We start from the raw sequence: 17,005 nt of genomic DNA on the forward strand, positions 1-17,005 counted from the left end.
TGTGAAAAAAAAAAATCAATCTTGCAGAGGAGGCAAGTGCGTGTGTGGTATAAACAATACTTACGTATTTCCTCAATGTGATTTGCAATGAGCCTCACAGGATGCTGTCTATTTCACTGAGGAAAAACATCAGCTGATGCACGATTTTTTGTGCCAGCTGCAGCACCTTGAAATGATGGCTCCTTGTGCCCAACAGTTGGCAAACAGGAAGGACAACAGAGATGATGTGAAGAAAGCAGAGGATGGCCTGCCATGACTAGATACTGGATGACATTGCACAATGGCCAGTTCCAAACACAGTCTCCATTTACTGTCCTATGGGAACAGTATTGATTACAGGATCCCCATATCCCTGTGATGTTCGCAAGATTGGCACCCCATTCTCAGTGATCTCAAGAGCACACAGCTGGCATCTCCACCAGACTGAGAATGGAAGGGACACTTGAACTTTCATCCCCAGCTTTGCCCTGGGTCAGCTGTCCTCTGATTCTACCTTCCTTTCCACAAAAATACAACTACTGAAGGTAGTAACTTATGCTTTGACTTCTGGCTAAAAGTAGCAGAGCTGCACGTTTGTGTGCACAGATAAAGAAAATTCTGAGATAACTCTAGTTTTCAGTGCCAGGAAGTTTTCCCAACTAACGTAATGCTATAAATGCATGTTGGAGGGCTAACAGTAGCCAATTTGATCCACAAGGGAACAGAATTCTTCATATCCAGCTAGGATAACAAAATTTAGAAAACAAAGCTTTCAAACCCTCTGAGCTTGGAATTTGTTTCAAACCATCCTACAACCCAGCTGCTCTCTGGAAAGGACCTCTATTTAACTGCAAAGTAGCCCAGCACTAAAATTTATTCTAAGAAATCCATATATTATGGAAATAAATAGCTATACGGTATCAGAGGCAGAATGGGAGGTTTACTGTTGCATAATTCCTCTTCCCCAAAATTCACTTGCAAATATACTCTTCTTTGAAAATCAGGTCTTAGCAAATGTCCTATGACTGAGGATATTAAGGTGAGGCCACACTGGGTTAGAGTTGGACAGATGTCAATGATTATGCCCTTATCAAGACCAGGAAATTTTGACACAAAGGGACACCTAGAGGGCCCTGCCATGTTCAGGTGGAGGCAGAGCCATAAAGATGTGTCCTCAAACCAGGGTATACCTTAGATAGCCTACAGTGATAGGAGCCAACAGAGAAGCACAGAAGTAATATGATAATACTTCGAGTTACAACTTAGGGTCTCCAAAATTATGAGAATAGGTTTCTAGTATTGTCAGCCTCCCATTTGTGGCAATTCATAAAGGCAGTCCTAGGAAATTAGAAGAAGAATTGAGTGTCCAGCATTTGTAAACATGTCAGAAAGGTAGGCACCAGAAAGAAAAATTGCCTTCTCTGATAAATCTATATTGTGTTCTCTGCTTCCTCACTGGATGACACCACCAAAGATTCTTTCACTGACAGTGGATTATGCTGTCACTGAAAATTTTTCTCACGCCATTCTACTCTATTTAGTAACAGAACAACATCAGAGGTAAAAAAAGAAAAAAAAAAAAAGGACAAAAACCAACAGGCAGGACTCACTGGCCTTCCAGAATAGGTGCTGCTCAAGGAAGACGGAAGGTGTGCAAAGTGCTGTTATCAAGCTCCATGTCAGCCCCTGCTGTTGTGGAGTGTGCAGCAGTTAGAGACACTGATCACGTGCAAGAGGCTAGCTCATTCTCCCACTGCCTTTCTCTTCCAATCATATTCAAGGCCTCAGAGTCCTTGTAATTCTAAACCCCTGCATTCCCTTGGAAGGCCCTTCAGTGTATATGTAGGTGTGTGCATTCATTCACCATGGAAGAGGGGGTGTGCACGTGTATGTCTGTGCGCACATCAAACATACACTTACAAATCAATGCTCATCTGCTTTTGGTTAACTGCACATCCTTTCTCTTTCTCCCTTTGTTCTTTCCTTTTTATTTATATATTCAAAGAGGAGGTGGGGGAATGTTTTCCTTCCAGCTAGTATCCAGTAATGGGAGAAAACCAAACACACATAATTCTAACAAGTTTCAGGTTTGCCTGGGGCTAGTGCTGGTAAAAATATCAGAACTAAAATATTTCTTAACATAGTCAATGAACTTAATTTCCATTGGTAATCAACAAATATTTTACTGACTATTTGGTATGTACACATTTAAAGTTTATTTCTTATACAGATATATGATATGTATTTAAGTTATTTAATATGCACTATTTCACATATTTACATTTTTGTGGTGGGGACACTTAAAGTCCTTTTAAGAATTTTCAAGTGCATAATATGTTCTTATTAACTATAATGACCACATTGCAAAACAGATTTACTGAAACTATTAGATACTTTAAACAGCATCTCCCCTGTGGTAACCCTCATTCACCTCTACTTGTATGAGGTCAACTCCACAAAGAAGTGAGATCACATGATGACTGTCTTTCTATTCCCAGCTCACTCAGTACATCATCCTAAAGGTTCATCTACACTCTCGTAATTGAAAAATAGTAAAATAGTAAAATAGTAGTTCATTGTGTGCATTATGTATATTTTCTTTGTCTCGTCATCTGAAGATTGACTCTACACTTTGGCTGTGTGAACAGTGCTGCATGGGAGTATCTGTTTCTCTCCATTACACTGATTTCATTTCCTTTGGATATACACACATGCACATGTGCATACATGTACATATACATAGATGCAACACACATACATACCAGTATCTATACACATAAGTGTATATACACACATCTGAATTGTGGGAACCTTAGGTCACATGGTACCTCTGTTTTTCATTTGGTGAAGAACCCCTACATGGTTTTCCACACTTTACATTCCCACCAATTATATACGGAGGCTTCCTTTTCTCCTTATCCCTGCCAACACCTGCTACAGCTCATCTTTTTGACAACAGCCGTGAGAAGCAATGATTTATGTTCTATCGATATAGCAGAGAGAATATTCAAACAAATAAAAATTCCCCCTCATAGAACTTAAATGTCAATAAGTAGACAGAAACATGGGTAGACCCAAGTATGGGTAGAAAAGAAGTATATTTGTGATAAAAGAAATAGAAAAAATAGAGCTGGCAAAAGGGCTCTTAGGTATAGGTGTGGAAAGATGAAGTGATACTTTCAATGGAGTGATACTTTCAATGGCAGGTCTCCTTTAGTTAGGTGATATTTGAACAAACCTTAAAGGGAAAATGGAGACAGCATTGTCACAACTAGGAGGCTGTTCCACCTGGGAAGCCAGCATGTGCATAAGCCCTAAGGAAGGCACAGGGAAGCCAGAATGTGCAGTGGTCCTGAGGAAGGCACATAGGTGGTACACTGCATCATGAGCAGGCCAGGGTAAAGGCCATAGCTTGACCAGGAGCAGAGTAGCATATGCTGAGCTAGCAGTAAGCAATAAAGCAAAGCACATTGGATTTCGTGAGACAACAAAAAGAACATGCAGTGTTACCTTGAGTTCTTGAGGTACCTTCAGGAAAAATGGCTAAGGTTGGAAGTTAGCACAAATAAATGTCTAAACTTTCATCCAGCTGTAAAAATCAACTGCAGGGTACCTAAAGCAGGCTACGTCTCTACAGACGGATTGCTACCAGCCCCCTTTGTCTTCACCCTCTGACAGTGATCCAGCACAGAAATGGAAGGAAATGTAGGCACAGCAGAACACTGGCTTACATGGTGGGGGGGATGACAGAGGCCATTTTATGCACACAGAATTTGCAGATCAGGATTCTGAGAGATGGGTAGTGACTGAAGAGCCTGGAGTATTGGGGGATGTTGAAAGTGAGACAGGTACATCCCTCCATGCACCTGACACCCTGCTTGGGGATATGTGGGTACACTCTTGGCAACAGACCACAACACAGCAAAAGAAGATCAATATTTTTTGCTCCACATTAAGTAAAAATCTAAAAATAAGCATTTTCCTTTCTAATCATTTCATATCATGCATGGAGTGTTCACTTTAATTTTCAAGTCCGTTTGCTTCATTTCTCTGAACCATTTGAGCTTTGAAGAGTGTCCACCCAGCACGCTCTCTGCCTCAGCCTGCCAGTATGTGTTTTTCCATTCCTCCATCTCTTTCTTTGCTCATCCAATTATAAAATCCCATAACTATTTTAGTTAAAATGTGAAGCAAGGTCTTTTTTTAGGATCTCAACTTCTCAGTGACTAAATAATAGCTCCAAAGACAGTTTCCTAGCTTTTCATCCAAGAACCACAACTGGACTACCTACTGCTAAACTCAAACCTGTTTAAAAACTTACCATTCTACTAGCCACTCTTTGCATTGCTTAGTTTTTTTTTTCTGCTAAAATAAGCACATTGAGAGTCAATTAGAACACCCTTCAATAGTGACTGAAAGACTTAAAAAAAACCTTCTATAATCATCATCTATGTTACATTAAAAAAATTCACTGATTTGAAAGGCAAAGTGACAGAGAGAAGCAAGGAGAGATGAACAGCTTCCATTCACTCCCCATATGGCTGCAACAGCCAGGACTAGATTGAGCCAAAGTCAGGTACTTCATTTGGGTTTCCCGTATGGAAGACCAGGCCTGAAACACTGACAATAACACCCACTGCTTCCCAGGCACATTAGTAGCGAACTTGGATCAGAAGTGGAGTAGCTGAGGCTCAAACTAGTATTCTGGTATGTGGTGCTGACATCTCAAAATGCAGTTTAACTGACTATACCACAAAACCCACACCCACTGTATGTTATTCACAATTACATTCAACAGTATGGTAGAAGTTCCAAAAAAACATGCCAGGATCCACAAACACCAAGACATGGGATGCTTGAGGCCTTACCATAAAGGAAGGATAACTAGAACGTAAGCATTTATCACATTTTATAAACTTCCCCCACCCCCCACACACAGTAGCACAATGCCTAGAAGACAACAAAAATCTCAGGTAATGCTTGCCCCATGGACACTGAAGAAGGACTATGGATTCCCCTTCTTCTCTATACACATTTTCTTGCAACTCTGCCTGCTGAGGCTCACAGGTGAAGCTGACACCAATGTGCACAGCAGAGAGTTCTGAAGGGTACAGAGCACAATAACCATGGGATTGGAGGTCACCAGAAGTAGGAAATATTCAGACAATCTAGCAAGAATTCTGGGTCAACAAGGCAGAGCAGAGGCAAGTCCTTCCAGCGTATTCCCTTCCCAGTGTCTTCATCACCCTCCACCATTGGGACGGGGCAGCAAGAAAACAAGTCATGGGGACCACAGAGGACAGTCTGGTCCCCATAGAGTCTTACCTCGGCTGCAGGGACTCCCTCTGGTGGGCGGCAATGCAGCACAATCATGCCTTCAATGGGAACCTCTCTTCCTTGAGGATCTTGCTCAAAATTTTTTCGTAAGTCTGCAAAGAAGCATAAATATACCATACTTGTCTTTGGGGCCTGCATTTTTCACATTTGTTTCAAATATAATGCAATAGTCAACTTAATGCCACTAGTTGATATAAACAAACATCACTTTTCTTCCCCCTAGAGTTGTAGAATAAGTCAATCATGTGCCCAAGTATTCATAAACACATTTGAAGTAAGCCTTAGCAACACTGCTCCTAATGTTCCAGATTGGTGCAAAGAATTATCAGAGGATCAGGGCAAAAAATAAACCCTCATCATTTCCTGTGTCTTTGCCAGCATTATCCGCCTGGCATCTAACGAAACACTTGGACTAATATATTGCCATCCACAGTTATGCAGTTGAGATGCATATGGATTTTTTTTAATTAACTAAAGAATGTATTATTAATCTATAACCTCTGTCATCCCCTTAACCCTCTAGGGGACTCTAGAAGATAATAACAGAGTGAGATCACCTATTGGTCTTTTTATTTGTAACCAGGGAGAAGGGGTGACATTCAACCACAACAAAATCTATAACCTAGCCAACCAAACATATAATTAAAATATATAACACCCCCTGGTCAAACAGAAATGCTGAGTATTTAGACAGTGTCCTTCATGGAAGGCTTGAGGCACCCTGCAAACAAGATGCACTATTAACCTTTTACACATGGAAGGGTTGACACTTGGAGAGGTTAATTGGCTCACCAATGGCCACAGAGCATTCACACCAGGGATGAAAAGAAGTTACTGAGCCCATGACACCCAGTCTAAGTGTGAACCAGCGCTCAGGAGGACACCCATGGTCAGACAGCTCAGTGAGAAGAAAGGTGCTTTATTAACGCTGCTTTCCACTGCAGTCTCGGCTTCATTACAAAGAGAGTAGAGCCAACCTGAACTGTTTTGCAGGTATCATAAAGAACAACTTTGATAATTTTGCAGCACAAGAGTAAGTCCTCTTTGCACTGAAAAGAATGGGATGCTAGAAGCAAAACAGTTTGTGCAGTTCTCAATTGAAAAGATTACCCTCCCCATTTCTGACAATGTATTTTTCTTCAAATTGAGTATCTCGAATTATAGGTTGTGGATTTATTGATTTAATTTTCTTCAGTGCTGTCGATAACATGAAATATATTCCCTGCAAAGAGCAGAGCTCATGAATCTGTTACATCTTTATAAACTGTATAAATACATTCAGTGAAAGATAAGCGCAGCAACACGTGTAGCCACTTTCTACAGAATTGTACTCATCATGTCTTCCCTCCCTGAGGCAACCAGTGTCTTGCCAGTAGCATCTTGCCATGCATCTCAAAAGCTTCAAGCAGAGGTGCAAGGTAGGAGATCTCAAAAGGACTTGCATTACAGGCAGGCGGCAGGATGTACCTTCTCACGTCTCCACTGTGATTTCCTGTCTACCCCAGAATAGCAAAATTGCAACAATGCTGATGCAGAACTTTCGGCTCCAAGTCTGATGAAGGTCATAAGACTAGCCGCAATGTTGAGTTAGAAAGAGTCCCTTCCAGCACAAGTCAACTACAGACTGTCCTCTGGTGCTCCAAAGGAAATTTAACAAAAATTCTTTCTCCACTGAACTGGTTTTTCAAGAGAACTACATCAAAAGTACTTGATCTTCAAGTAACGATGATCCTTAGGTATAAGATACTAACTTGTCAATGCAAGAGGAGCTGTGTTTACTGTGGCCTCTGTTTGTCTTAGTTTTTATTTTTGTCATGTTTTTCCTGTACCTTGAAACTGCTTTCTTTTCCAAAGGAAGTCTCTGTGTTGTTAAATTGTGGCACTTTTGACCACACCAGATAGTCTGCCTTGATTTGGATGGAGAATACCAGGACATTGCGTTTATCAGCTAATTCTTTGTCCTCTCCTTTGTAGAAAAGGTAATAAATGCTTCGTTTATGGTTATCTACACACTTTACCACAGTAACTTTTCAAGAAGTTGAAAAAAACCTAGAGTGAATCCTGCCAACCCTATTCCTGCTCTCTCAGGGAAAGAAATCATTTAAAACATATTATCAATAGATATTAGTATATTACACAATACATTATACTGTAATTCTATATTAAATGTAAGATGTATTTATAATTTTTACATTTATGATTTCCATGGAAATTTATCATTGCTATAATTTCTAATTCTATAATCTCTTTAATTCCTATAAGTATATAATTTATGTTATTAAAATACTTAATAATCAGCATTATTTGTAGTACTTTTATTTTCATATTTACAATATGTACATACTAAACATTATAATTATATATGTGTGTACACAAGCACACATATCTTGTATCAATGCTGCAGCATAGGGCTGGAGACTCTACCGGAGAAGGCTGTAAGACTTTCTAAGAAACCTCACACACACGGAATATTGCTATCTTCTTAAGTGACACCTGGAGTCTTGGGAAGGACACCAAAAGAAGTCAGTGAGGACTCCCCAAAGTGGAGGCAAAAAGATTAAAGATTAAAGAACCCTGGGAGGCATGGTAAGGGAACAACCAAAATCTCAAATATGTGGATGCATCAGTGACAACAGGGCACCAGTCAGGCTCCTATCACACCAAAGGAGTCACCCAGTGTTGCTGAGCACTGGCTACAGTTGATATTGGCGCCAGAACCCTAACACCAAGACGGACAGACTCCTGAGCATTGAGGAGGCAGAAAACTGCAGACAAATTTCACTGAGTAAGCATTAAAGTAAAAATTCTGCAAACATTGGGGTTGATGCCATGGCACAGTTGGCTGAGCCTCTACCTGTAATGCCAGCAAGCAACTGGGTTTGTGTCCTTGCTGTTCCACTTCTCATCCAGCTCCATGCATATGACCTAGCAAAGCAACAGAAGGCAGCTCAAGTTCTTGGGACCCTGCACCCACATGGGAGACCCAAAAGAAATGCCTTGTTTCTGCTTTTGGAACAGTTCAGCTGCATTGGTTGTGGTCAGTTGGGGAAAGAAGCAACAAATAAGAAACCTCTCTCTTCCTCCCTCTCCTTTTCTTTTTTTTTTAAGATTTATTATTTATTTTTTATTGTAAAGTCAGATACACAGAGAGGAAGAGAGAAAGAGAGGAAGATCTTCCATCTGATGATTCACTCCCCAAGTGACTGCAACGGCCAATGCTGTGCCAATCCAAAGCCAGGAGCCAGGAACTTTCTTCAGGTCTCCCACATTGCTGCAGGGTCCCAAGGCTTTGGACTATCCTTGACTGTCTTCCCAAACCACAAGCAGGGAGCTGGATGGGAAGTGGAGCTGCCAGGACTAGAATCAGCGCCCATATGGGATCCTGGAGCATTCTAGGTGAGGACTTTAGCTGCTAGGCCACAGTGCCAGGACCCCTCCCTCTCCTTTTCTGTACAACTCTGTCATTCAAATAAAAAAAAAAAATCTTTTAAAAAATCATGGAAACAAATCCTTAGACACAGAGTTAAGTGTTTATCAGTCCTCAACACTGGTCTCCTGGGCTAATCAGTTTCTGATCAGATAGCCTAAACTCGTATTATACAATCTTTGCTATTCTGTGGCTTGAAGGATTCACATAGGAACCTATGCCATTACTGTAAGGAAGAACATCCCCATATACCACAAGATCAAGAGATGAGAAACAAAAACGAAAGCAGACAAGGAAAGTCATTTCTAATTATTAACTGAAGTTCTTTAAGTCAAAAGGGAATAGGAGAGTCAGCATTTGGCTGAGTAGCTAAGATACGAGTTGGGACACCTGCATTGGAGTGCCTCGGTCTGAGTCCTAGCTCTGCATCTGACTCAAGCTTTCTGCTCATGTTTGCCCTTGGTAACAGCAGGTGATGTCTCCAGCGCATGGGTCTCTGCCACCTACCAAGATGACACACACGGAGCTTCTGCATCTTGGCCTCGGCTTCGCCCACTTCCAGTTATGGTGGGCATCTGGGAGAGCGAAACAGTAGATGCAAACTACTTCAATTTTTCAAATAAATACTTTTTAAAAAGTCATTTCTTAGACAAAATAGCAACTGAGAATGTAAAGCAGGGAGTGCTGAACAGGATGACACCTGTGGTCAAGAAACCACCTGCCGTATGCTGCCACTGTGGGGCAGCAGCTTAAGTTGCCTGCATCCTAAGTGAGAGCACCAGTTCAAATCCCGGCTGCTTCACTTCCCATCTAGCTCCCTGATACTGCACTCAGGAGAGCGCGCCAGCTGGCCCAAGTGCTTGGGAATCTGCACCTACATAGGAAACCCATTGTAGCCATTTTGGCAGTGAACCAGCAGATAGATGGGTCTTGTATCTGTTACCCTATATTTCAAATAAACATTTTAAAATTAAATACCGTGATGAAGAAAATATATGTGTGTAGGTGTGTGTATCATGGGGCGATAAACAGCAATCGAAACAGTGCAGAAAAATGGAATCGTTAAAACAAAAGACAGATACACCAGTCAGGATCGAGTAGAACAAATCAGAAAGCACATAAGTTGTTTGAACAGAAAATATTAATACAGTATCCATGGTGTTCATGGGGGAGTCGTTTCAGGGTCCCGTTAGATTTCAAAAGCCACAGATGCGCAAGTTCCTTGCATAAAATAGGGTGATGGTGGATCCAGATAACCTATTCATGTTCTTCTGTGCAATCTACATCATTTCTAGGTTATTTGGAATACCTAACTGCATGTCCATGTTATGTAAATACTTGTTAAGACTATCATGAAGGGAATAAGAGGGAAATCTGCATACGTTTAGTAGAGGTGCTTTTGCCAAACATTTTCAAGCTGCAGTCAGCTGACTGTGGAGGCATGGAGCCTGCAGCTACGGAGGGTAACTGCAAAGAGAAACTGCTGGACCACGAAGCACAGGAAGTAGATGCCAGCCTCCGGGGAAACTAAAGCAATCCTAGAACACAAATGGTCAGGCCTAGAACATTCCGCTATATTATTGCAGACCAGACTATAATTCATCAGATTCTATTATTTATTTTAAAAGCCTAGAATACTTATTTTCTGTCTTCCAAACAAGTTGTTAGTCATGAACAAATGAACAACAATAGTACCTCACATCTGCTAGGGCCAAGAGATTCTAACCAGCCACATTACACCCCCAGGAAAAAGTACCTTTAAAATTAACTAATGAAAAGTGAATTAAGGGAAGGAATTAAGCACTTAGAAATTGTGGTTTTAAAGAATAACCTGCAGTGGGCAGTAAAGCCACTTTAAAAATTGAAACCTAGATATTTTCCATGATATAACAAAATATTCCTATAAATATGTGAAAAATCTGGAAGAAGAAATGCATGCTGTAATCCAACGGCGGACATATGTGAGGTTTATCTGTTCCAGAATCCCAGCAGGCAGGCAGGCAGGCAGGCATCTTGGGGAAGAAGGTGGGAGCTAATGCCCAGGAATCTGAATTCAGAAGTTACCGTCCTAATGCCATACATGGCTAGGACCTTTCTTTGCCCTGTAATCTGAAGGTAGTAATTCTTACCATGTTTAGCCTATCTATTTATTAGGTTAAATGCTAAATACATGCTCATGTAGATCTTCTAGGAGTGCTGGGAACTGAATAACAGTCACATGTTACTAAATCCCATCATAAAACTGAGATAATGAAAATAGGATGGTTTGGGAACTGGTATGGTGGCATAGTGCTGCATGAGATGCCAACTTCCCATAATGGAACTCCAGTTCAAGTCCCTGTTGCTCTACTTTCAATACACATCTCCATAATGGTGGAAATGCTATATCAAACACAAGGGAAAGAGTGTAACTATTATTTTCTTTTGGAGGAATAAATAGAATTAGATATATATCTTATTTACCATAAGAAATAATGTTACATGGAAACCATAGCTGTAATAAATAAAATATTTACTGTCTCCTAGGAAGGAGAAGGCCTTTCCAGACCCAAAATGGAAGAAAGAACTGAGAGAAATAATATGAAAAATACAATGTGAGTTTATTTTGGAATAAAAAAAATTCCTAAGATCTAAGCAGTTTTTTCATAATATGTATTTCAACAAATTCTTGAAAATCTTTAGAAACATGTATTTTAAAATATTTTGGACCAAAAACACACTTATCAATTACATGCCATTGTTCAAAGTTTTTGAAGAAGCCTCACATATAAAAAGCTCTTATAAAACGAGAATGATATCTTAAAATAATCTTAAAATAAAATAATCTTAAAATAGCAAATGACAAAGCAATAAAATTTGCTAAAGACAAGAAGCATGTTGTTAACAAAAATATTCTTGGTCTAGCCCAACAGCCTAGTGGCTAATGTACTTACCCTGTATCTGCCAAGATTCCCATATGGGAGCTGGTTCATATCCTGACTGCTCCACTTCCCTTCCAGTTCCCTGCTGTGGCTTGAGTACCAGATGACTCAAAGCTTTGGAACACTGCACCCACGTGGGAATCCCAAAAGAAGCTCCTGCCTCTGAACTTTGGATCGACTCAGCTCTGGGAATTGTGACCACTTGGAGAAATAAACAGCAAATGGAAGATCTTCCTCTTTGTATCACCTTCTCTCTGGAAATCTGACTTTGCGGTTAAATAAATGTATGAATGAAAAAATCTTTAAAAATATATCCAAAAGGAGGGACAATGTCTAATGGGTAACACATCACATTCCGTTTCAAGTGACTGGGTTCAATTCCTAACCTTGCTTCTGATTCCAGCTTCCTGCTAAAGCACAACTTGGGAAACAATAATGATGGTCCCAGCAATTGATTCCTGTCATCCATGTGAGATATTCAGACTGAACTTTAGTTTCCTGACTTTAGTCTGCCCAAGGGTCACCTGCCACAGGAATTTCTGTCTTTCTTTTTTCCTTCTTCTCTTTTTCAATATACCAACACTGATTGACTTTTAATCTCTACATAGGTGAATTGTGTGTTATGCTAAATTGTATCTCAATAAAGCTATTACAAGTTCAATTATTACTATAGGATTGAAAAATTCCACTTCCAAACTTACCTAATAAAATAGAGTTGTACAAAAATATATGATCTAGTGCAAGTCATCATTTATAATGCAGAATCATTGCAACTGTGTAAATCTAGAATACAGAATGGTTAACACCTTTCCATTCATAAGATGGAACAGTACATGGTAAAAAAAAAAAAGCCAAAGAATAATCTGGAATAGTCAAGAGCACAGGTAAATATTCAAGTAAGCTACTACATACGATACGATTGATTGCATTATCTCTATGTGCTACGTGTATGTTTAGTAAGTAAATATGATTCATGCCCAACTGCAGTAAGTATATTTCACAGGATGCACCTGCTTTCAGGCAAAAGTAGTCGCCTTTGCACTGAAAGTTTGTTTGGATAAAAAGCCCTTCTATCAAGGTATCTTTATATGTTCAGCATATAAGCAACATCTTCTTCCATTCATCCACACTATGAGCATGGGCTGGACACTGTGCCAGGCGCTGCATGTGCTTAAGTGAACACAACACAGACCCCTCTATATTCCACAACACCTTCTCTGGCAAGGACGACAGATATTCAACAAGTAGATGAGAGGCTTAAGGATGACCAATGAGACAAATGAGTAATGAGATGACCGAGGAAGAAGCTCCATATAAACACAGGACACAGGAAACAATCTCAGAGGAAATTACTACCCAAGTATAAGCAGGGCATTTCACAAGCCTACCAACAAGACTCTAATAACTTAGCTTCAGCCAGATGTGCACTGGCTTAATCACCCCTCCAACTTCTTTGAAGCATGTATATGCCCTCTTCTTTGTTCAAGTATCTGTAAAATACTGGTCCAGCCACTTCTTTTTCCACTCATCGTGTCATATAATGCACATAAGTATACTTTTAAAAATATTTAAAAGGCAAAGTTACACACAGAAAAGAAGAAACAGCTAAAGAGATGATTTATCTGCTGGTTCATTCCCCAAATGGCCACAATGACTGGAACTGGGCTGATCTGAAGCCTAGAACAAGGAGTTCCTTCTGGGTCTGCTTTGCTGCTTTCCCAGGCCACAAGCAAGTAGCTGGATCAGCAGTGGAGCCTGCCTTGACATGAATCGGTATCCATATGGGATGCCAGCACTGCAGCCAGCAGCTTTTCTCACTAAGTCAGGATGCTGACCCCAACACAACTCTTACAAAATGCACTTGAAAAACAGGAAGACAGATGGGAGTAAGGTACAAGAGTTTCCCCATCTACTGACTCAGTCTGCAAATGCCCACAAAATCTGGGACTGTATCCTGTTGGAACCAAGAGCCAGGAACTCAATGCAGGTCTCTCATGTAGACAGAAGGAACCTAATTAGCTGAGCTATAATCCGCATCTCCTATGTCTGCATTAGTAGGAATCAATAGACAGGAGCCAGGGCCAAACATGGAACTCAGATTCTTCCAACATGGCACCTGCACATCACGAATAGCACCATACCTGCTAAGCTAAATGCTCAGCATGCACACTCTTTCACCCGACTTATCTTCTAATAGTAGGAAAATATTCCAAAAAATCATGGAAATGAAATTAAATGCTTCTTTCTATGGAAAACATTTTGAAATCCATGCACCTGGGTGGCCCTCAAAAAGTGTACAGAAAAGATCTATCATGAAAAACAAGGCATGAATTTCAAAATTATTTTGCACTAAACTCCATTTCCCACAAACTTCTTGAAATGCTCTCCTCTATTTGGAAGGTGAAACATAACTCGATGTATATCCACTCTCTGACCTCATTCATAAGCACATGCACATGATCTGTGGGAGAAACATTAACAGTTGCATAATCCTGTATGAGGAATCTGAACCAAATTGCATAATACATGCATAAAGATGGAACACTTCAAAATGTGGTTCAAAACATAAAACTCTATCTTCAGAAAATAACAACTGTTTGGGATTATTGTATGTGCATGGGGAGGAAAAGAACCCTGAAGTGCAACTGCACAACATTTCAAAGAATTTGCCACTGGATCACTACGGATGTATTAATTATTTTCTGCCTATGTTTCTTCATGTTTCAAAGTTTCTGTGGTGAATACAGATTGCTTTACAACTGCCAAAAATAATGTAAGGCAAATCCCTCTCTCCTAAGAGTTGTCATGAGCCTCTGTGCCGAGCTCAAGTGAACCAAAAGCTAGAAAAGTGCATTTTATTTCATGTGGATGTACAAGTTCCACTTCTACAATGTCTATCAAAGAAGCAAGCCAGAAGGAGCATATGCTTTAAACTTTAGTATGTTGTGAATTATAAAATATTCTTTCCTAATTCTATTTCAATTATTGGAATCTGTACATGAGGCAAAACTTTCCACTGGCTTTTGCCATTGTCTTATCGCTGGCACTTAAGATGTGCATGATAGTTACTTAACACCCACAGGTGTAATGAATAAAATTCATGGGGAAAAAAGCACAAATTTATTTTGATATAAAACCTTCTGAAATCCATGCATACATAGGTCTGCAAAAACTTAGCAGAAATGTGTATTATAAAACTAAAAAATTTTTTGAGGCAAAAATTTCCATTCTGACAGGAACCCATTCAAGTACTTTCCTATTTGTTGAGTGATTGAGTGAACAAATTGAGCTCCCATTTTGAGTCATCTGAATGGTAATTTTTAACTAATAAGTTGGTCTCTGATAGTTATGATGACTAGGCAAAGCAAATCACGAATAATGAGGCACTACAGTGATGTGAAAATGACATCCTTATCATTTCCACACTGAATGACACAATCCGCACAGACCAATTTGAAGCCTCCTTCTGCTACTTTCACTCCTCCTTTATGCTGTCACTCCCTTCCTCCCTACCAGTTCTACAAAACAATGTCAGCAAAGCCACAAAGACAATGACAGTAGAAGGCAAGCAGAGGGAAACATGTCCATGCAAGGTGCTTGGCTAATCTGTCAATCATTTAACCAGCCATAGCATCATCTGGAACCAGCAATTCCTGCCAACAGGCATCACATGCAGAGCTAGGCCACAGGAAGTAGCAGCCACCCTTTCCTCACCCCATGTACTATTTGGCCCTTTGCTCATTTTCCTCTCATGTTACTATGCTAGAACAATCATCGTAGCGCAAGAAAATCAATACAAATCCAATCCCAAAGAATAGGTCTTTGCAGTTCAGCAACACCAGGGAGTGATCAGCTCATTCAATGTTCGGGCAGTTAATGCAATGAAATAAAAATAATTTACTCATTCAAAACAAATCAACCAGTGAAAAATCACATACATTTCTTAAATAGTCATACTCACAGGCATCTGTTAAGAATGCAAGAGGATGACCCAATGTCCCATTAGTTGTCCAATTCTATTAATGTTCAAATTGGGTCTGAATCTTGCCCACCCATATTCTTCTGAAGGAAAAAAAAAGAAATATCCTCACTGCATGCGGATCATTTGTCATTGTCAAAGGGCTGGTTACATGCAAAATGGATGCACACCAGGAAAATCCAAGTCAAGGTCTGATGCCCCCATTTGGTTCTACCTCACTCCTCAAGCTATGGTCTGAGAAGCCAGCTGCCCATGCAGCGCTTATGTCAGGATATTCCTCTCCTCCACATGACACCTTCCTGGATTAGACACAGATTCTATACTCCACTCTTACCAGGCTGGCTTAATCCCTCTCCCTGGCTTGGATCTTTGCATTCCGATTCACAGATCCATTTCCTGACCCACGGATCTATATTGGGAGGAAGCTGTTACTGCCTTTTCCTTCACATCTTTATTTTAGATCTTCCTCTTCTTATGTCAGCCGTGTATCCTATTGGACAACTAGTCCCAAAGCACTTCCCGGCAGGTAGATTCTTCTATGTCAGAGACGTCTATGAGAATTCTTCCCCTCTAAAATTCCTGCACATTGCAGCAATGATGCCTGTTAAACAACAGTCAAGGACATCTGCAATCCCCACAAATTGCATCGCTATGGACTGACTGCTGTCCCATGCTACCCGGGCCCAAGCTCAAGCCCAGTCCACTTAGCAAGATAGCAGGTGTTTGGCTGATGGCATGAGTCCAGCCATGCACAGGTGCTTTCAGGCTGTTTTCAAGACCATAAAAGGACATTGGGACCCCATGGGATCCACTGTACTCTATTGCTAAACCGCTGCTATCAACAAGCCATTTTACAACTAGCAATGCGTGGCATTATCCCATTCACAAGTCATGCAGTTGGGTGCAGCTGGTGAGGGCACAATGGTGTTGCTGAGAGAACGACTGCACTTGTGTCAGTGGCAGGGACGTGACTTTCAGGCATGGAATGGGGGCAGGAGAGTGCAGGATGTTATCTAGATACCTGCAATTTTCCAAAGTGTTTTGAGAATTAATTTTACCTCTTTTCTATGGAGCTACTTTCAACTCAATAGATTTTATTTTCTTTTATTTACAAGGACACACAGAAACTAACAATCCAGCTCCAGCCAGAAATTAAGGATATCTTCAAAACAAAGACGACAAAAATCTTTTTGTGGTTTTTTTTATAGTCATAGGTTAGTAGGTTTGCTTGTGTATTTTTTTTAAAGACAGAGACAGAGATAGAGAAACAGACTGACAAAGACCCTATGTCTTCTGGTGCTCTTCCTAAATGCCCCAACATCCAGGTCAGAGCCAAGACAGAGACAGCATACCAGAACTCAA

The 17,005-nt window shown here is 40.4% G+C and overlaps 1 protein-coding gene across 1 annotated transcript in view; it reads right to left on the reverse strand.

Annotated features, from left to right (window-relative positions):
• Window positions 1-17,005, reverse strand: part of UNC5D (unc-5 netrin receptor D) — a 543,052-nt gene that overhangs the window by 170,689 nt on the left and 355,358 nt on the right. Inside the window, exon 4 of the mRNA XM_004592710.2 lies at window positions 5,305-5,408. Coding sequence (XP_004592767.1) covers window positions 5,305-5,408 — 104 coding nt within the window. The remainder of the gene's footprint in view (window positions 1-5,304; window positions 5,409-17,005) is intronic.

Source organism: Ochotona princeps, chromosome 11 (assembly GCF_030435755.1).
Source record: "Ochotona princeps isolate mOchPri1 chromosome 11, mOchPri1.hap1, whole genome shotgun sequence".
In the NCBI taxonomy this organism is placed as follows: Eukaryota; Metazoa; Chordata; class Mammalia; order Lagomorpha; family Ochotonidae; genus Ochotona; species Ochotona princeps.